This window comes from Alexandromys fortis, unplaced genomic scaffold (assembly GCF_014885135.2).
Source record: "Alexandromys fortis isolate MF-2015 unplaced genomic scaffold, M_Fortis_MF-2015_v1.1 scaffold_40, whole genome shotgun sequence".
Classification (NCBI taxonomy): Eukaryota; Metazoa; Chordata; class Mammalia; order Rodentia; family Cricetidae; genus Alexandromys; species Alexandromys fortis.
Window position 1 is genome coordinate 13,739,553 of NW_026067966.1, and position 6,006 is coordinate 13,745,558.

General features: G+C 33.7%; 1 protein-coding gene across 1 annotated transcript in view; it reads right to left on the minus strand.

Annotated features, from left to right (window-relative positions):
- The window catches only part of Nbeal1 (neurobeachin like 1), a 163,120-nt gene that overhangs the window by 39,112 nt on the left and 118,002 nt on the right, over positions 1-6,006 (minus strand). Inside the window, exons 35-39 of the mRNA XM_050154206.1 lie at positions 5,079-5,227; positions 4,104-4,237; positions 3,084-3,185; positions 1,510-1,605; positions 820-944 (exon numbers count right to left, since the gene is read on the minus strand). Coding sequence (XP_050010163.1) covers positions 820-944; positions 1,510-1,605; positions 3,084-3,185; positions 4,104-4,237; positions 5,079-5,227 — 606 coding nt within the window. The remainder of the gene's footprint in view (positions 1-819; positions 945-1,509; positions 1,606-3,083; positions 3,186-4,103; positions 4,238-5,078; positions 5,228-6,006) is intronic.

Sequence of the window (6,006 nt, forward strand, 5' to 3'; positions counted from 1 at the left end):
AGTTTTACGACCTTAATAACAAAAGTATAAGAGTCTAAATCTATATTAGTTTGCTTAAAGCATAGTATTCTTTAAAAAGTCAATCCTTAGTCATATTCTTTACTATCAAATTAAGTATCTGAATCCCCACATATAACAACAGGAAAAAATTAATTTCTAAGCATGTTTCCTAAACAATGAAGTATCACTAAAACAAGCTTTTAGAACATTTAAAATAATTTTATTTAAGTGTATGAGTGTTTTGCCTCCTTGTGAATAACTAAAAAAAAATTTAAGTAGCTTTGATAAAAAGTAACATGGATATGGATAAATCGTCCAGTGGTTGATAACATATGATGTCCTTTCCAGAGGACCTGGGTTTGGTTCCCAGTACTCATGTGGTGGCTCATAAACCTCTGTGACCCCAGTTCTAGAATTTCTGATGTCCTTTCTTCTAGCCTCTGTAGGTACTATGCATACATGCAGAAAAAACCACACACATTAAAAACAACTATTTTTCCCAAACACTTAGGGCGGATGAGATAGCTTAACAATTAAGAGCACTAGCTACTCTACTAGAAGACATGGGGTCAATTCCCAGCACCCAGAGCAGCTCACAGGGACTCGTAACTCAATTTCCAGATCCAACACTTTCTTCTGACTTCTGTAGGCACATGTGTGATGTGTGATGTACACAATATATGCCGCAAAATCCAATCATACTCAAAAAAATAATAAAAAGAAATCTTTTTAATTTAAAAAGGGTAATGCTTAGTTTTTTGACTGAAATTAGCACAAATTCAAACAATGGCTATCTCAAAAGATTTAAAAAGCACTTACTTTTCTTGCATAGCTTTCACATTTTTTTCATTAACTACTCCAATTGGTTTAGAAAGATCTCGAAACACAGTGGGGTTATTAAGGTCCAACTCTTCTGAAGTATAATCTTGCAAAATCCAGGGAAACTAAGAGACATAATTTTAGAGATTTCCTTCAAGAGAACATAACATTCCCACATCAAATATAAAATGTTCATAAAGATAAAAACGGATAATCACTACAAAGTTTTTCCATTAAGAATCCTTTAAAGACATATTTTAATATTTGTTTATTTCAGTTCAATTCTTCTGGGCTGTTTTTAATAGAATGAAACAAATAGGACTTTAGTTTTTAATTACTAGTCTTCATGTTTATGATACTTTAAAAATATGGATTGGACTGAAGAGATGGCTCAGTAGTTAAGAGCACAGAGTGCTCTTCCAGAGGACCTGGACTCAATTCCCAGCACTCACATAGAAGAAAAAGTAATATGGAGGTAAAAAACATAAAGGCAGGGTAGGTGTACTATACATGAGGGTTTCTTTTATAATGCTGGAGATTGAACCCAGAGTTTTACATATAGTACAAGAATATTCTACCACTGAGCTATACCCAAGCCTCTCCATTTTTCTAAATAAAAGCATAAATATCAAATATAGTATTGTACACTATAAAAGTATAAGTTAATTTTAGAAATTTATACAAACTTACTACAGGGTACTGTGCAAGGTCATTATAGGTTCGTCCTGCCATTGTGTTTATTTGAATGAGGTAGTCAAAGTTTGTTATCTCTCGATTCACCCATTTCTGAAAAGTACAAAAAAGAACAAAAACAGAATTGTATCATGTAACCTCTTAGAATGTGACAATTATTAATAACCAACATATTTTTTGTAATCATTATCTTCATGATTGATGAGATGGAGCTAAAGAAGTTTAACATAAAGATAAATCAACGTCTCCTTTGAAAATTAGTCTCTAAGACAAAGAGCAAAAAAAAATAAACAAAAGCATTATACCATACTCTGAGAAGTCTTAAATAAGAATTAAGTTCTGCCAGGCCTTGCCAGGTGTCATAGTGTGTATGCTTCATTCTAGCTACTCAAGAGTATAATTTAGGAGAATGGCAAGTTGGAGGATGCCCTAGCTAATACACCAACCCATTAAAAAAAAAAAGCCTAGGGACATAGGTTGGTGTAGAGCACTTGCAGTGTAATACTCTGGGTTTAGTCTCATGTAACACAGAGGGGAAAGAAGAAAAATTGTCTTCTTCAACTAAATATTTTATTTATCTTAAAAATTAATTTCTAAAAAGACCCTACTTTTGACACTTTTATAACTATGCATACTAGAAGGAAGTACTTTAACATCTAAAGCTTAACATCCTATGTGCTAAGCTAAGGTTATTGGATTTTAGAATGATTAACTATCTGAAGAAGAAAAAACACCTGTACAGAGTAAAATGAGGTGGGATTAGATAGGAAAAAACATTCCTTTCTATTAATCATTTAGTTTTCTAATGTGCATACACAGTAGAGTTATACATCAGAGTTTTCCTGATAGACTATCAATCAACGTTAACCCACTGTGGACCAAAAGCAAAAGGTTATAATTATGGTGAATAGTGAAAAATGAAATTTGTATGCTGCAATCTATAAAGTGAAATCCATATTGCGATATATTTCTATATATAGGAAGCTCAATTGTTCTTAGGTATAAAGTTGAAAAATCAATAGTTAATGAATAAAGTTTATTCAAAAGCAAAATTAACTGTATCTTATTAAACAAGGATTATTTCAGACAACAACATATTCTTGATTAGGGAACTTCACAGAAGAGCCTGGCATGCATGGGGCCCTGTTTCCAATCCCCTCCTCCCTCTCTCTCTCTCTCTCTCTCTCTCTCTCTCTCTCTCTCTCTCTCTCTCTCACACACACACACACACACACACACACACACACACACACACACACTATAAATGAAAGAACAAAGGCCAGGAGTGGTGGATCACACCTTTAATCCCAGTATGTAGGAGACAGAGTGTCAATCTCTGTGTATCTGAGGTCAGACTTAATCTACATAATGAGTTCCAGGTGAGCCAAAGCTAGACAGACTCGTATCCACAAAACCAAACTTACTAACTAACTAACCAACCAACCAACCAAATGAATGAATGAGTAAATGAATGAATGAATGAATCAATAAATGGTTGTGAGCAGTTAGAAAACAGTACAAAATTCTGAGATATAAAACGAATGATAACAACAACCTATAAATTTTCCTACCTGTGTCAATCCTGATGCTTTGAACAATTCTTGTGGTGATCTTGCTCGATAACTATTAGGAGAATGAAGTGACAACAGGCTGCTATATACTTTGTTTCTAACCTACAAAAAATACTACTGTTTAGTTTAAAAACTTGTCAAGACAAATATGGATTAAGGGTTTTTTAACAGTTTTATCAAGACATAATCCTTTAAGAATAATAGTATTTTCTTCTTGCTTCACAGTTGTGCCATTATTATTAATTTTTTTTCGACTTCAGAGAATCTTTACCACTCCACAACTTGTTAGCAGTTATCTCCAATTCTGCTTACTCCCTGTTTTCTTGAAAATCCTAATCCACTACCTGTTTTATAACTTCAACTCTTCTGGACATTTCATATCAACAGTGGATTATGCTTTTAATTTCTTTACTATACTTGATGCTGTGGTTTAAATATGTTCTTTTAAAGTTTATGATTTAGAAAACTGATCCTCAAATAACAGATTCATAATTGGAGATGGGGTATTTGGAAATTTCAATCTTAAATGAGGTCATGGAGACAATAAAATGGCAGATGAAGGTGCCTACCAGGAATTCTAATTGCTTGACTTTGATCCTTAGGAACCACATTGTGGAATGAAAGAACTGACTCTTATTACGTTACCCTGTGGTTTCTACAGGTACACTACAACTTCCACACATTTAGTTTGAAAAAAAAAACACAGTGTCATGAGGCTGAAACATCATATTGACATAATGTCCTCTTGAGAAGAGAACAGGAAACCCAAGCACACTATGCACAGCTTGTCTAAGCTTATAAGATAATCAGATGTCTGGCATCTACTGGTTGATATTCAATGTTCTACTATACACCCCCCCCCCAAATACCAATAAAAGTTTATATACTGACTAGTCTCAGAATACATTTTCTCCTTTAATATTTTCAATGGATAGGAATATAGTCCAAAACACAATTAGAGTTCAATAGCTGGAAGTTATTCCAAAATAATACTCTGTGATTATCAGAAAGGTACCATACCTCTTTTTTGAAATTGAGAAAGTAGTTAGATTGATCAATATGAAATATCTCAAGTGCTGATCTTCTTAAGTTGTAACGACGTAAGTGAATCTCTCGAATTTGAGAATGAGGCCACTTAAAATCAAAGCCTATTCCTGAAAACAGAAGAAATCTGTGACTGAGGTGCCAATTAAGCTACTTATTGTATGCAAAACATCTCGTTTCCAAAAGTAGTACTTAGGGGAAAGAAATACCACATTGTAGGAAACATGTATATCCCAAAGCTATTCTACTACCTTTCTATAAGAATAGATGATACTTTTGAATATTCATACTTTAGAAATCTTTCTCTTCCTAAGATGCTGGATCTTCAGATTTAATCATAAAAAAGTAAGCACTTACAGGATGGTACATAACACACAAAGGTATGATAAAATTAAGACTGCGTTTCGTAACCATAAGTTTATTGTGATACCCTCAAGCCAAAACTCTTAAAATACACTAATAATGATGGCAATGACAAAAAGCAATTGGCTGTGGGTATGCATACCTATAATCCTAGCCACTCAGAAGGCTAAGGCAAGAAGATTTTAAGTGTAAGATCAGCCTGGGTAACATCTGTCTTGTGTAAGAATACAGCCCTGGTTTCCAAATCTCTTGAGTTCAAGGCGAGCCTGAACTACAGAGTTCCAGAATAGCCAGGGCTATACAGAGACCCTGTCTCAAACAAGCAAGCAAACAAACAAAACCCCAAAATCAAAAAATGGCCTTGGCTTTAATCACTAATACTGTGTGTGTGTGTGTGTATGTGTCTATATATACAAATTATCATTCCCCTTCAATACATAATGGTGGGATGAACCTAATTCATTATTGGCTTTCCCTTTTTAATTTTATAAGAAAAACCATAATTTTACAATAATTTTTGCTTCTTTCTCCCTCTAATTCCTAACTGATGGAACTGAATACTGAAGGTATTTTCCCAAAACTACTCACCATCTTCTTTTTCAATACTGTTATCATGGAAGTAAATGTGTTGAGTAGTGATTTCTAATCTGCCAGGAATTATGTTGATTACTGTAATGAGTTCACAGTCTTCAGTCAACACCAATTTTTCCTTTTGATCCTGTTCTTCCTTCTCATCACTGTCAAACAAACAGTTTAAAAGAGGTAATCAGTGCCAGGCAGTGGTGGCACACGCCTTTAATCCCAGCACTCAGGAGGCAGAGGCAGGTGGACTGCTGTGAGTTTAAGGCCAGCCTGGTCTACAAGAGCTAGTTCCAAGACAGGCTCCAAAGCTACAGAGAAACCTTGTCTCAAAAAACAAAACAAAACCAAAAACCAAAACCAAAAAGAAGCAATCATCAATTTAGTTCACTTATGTAGAAAAGAATATCTTCTTTTACTGCTGATAGTGAATGTTAATGCTGTCTTTTTGATTCCTTTTCAATCCAGCTAGAAGCTTATGTTTTTGTAATATGTTTATTTTTTAATAAGTTTTGTTTCAATAATTGTTTAGCTTTTTCATGTTGCTTGAATGAATTTCTTCTTATATCTTTATTTTTCTTTTGTTTTTATATTTTATGCAGATAATTTTCTTTCAAATCGTAGATCAAATCCTAGGCTTTGCGGTATGCATACTAGATGAGCCAGCTACTGCGTGTGTTAGCCCCAGATTCTGTTGCACATTTCCACATAAACACAGCTTAAGCCAGACATCATTCGATATAATGTTTTCATTCAAAAATACTTTATAATTTCAAGATACAGATCCCAACAAACCCAGGTGAAAAGCCTTCCTTAATAATTTCAGTAAATACTCACAGGTTTTTAAAGACAGCTTGTTATTAATAATTGCACTTTGGAGAAACAAATTCAAGCAAATCCAGTTTTTTTTTTTTTTTTTTTTTTTTTTGCTATTTTG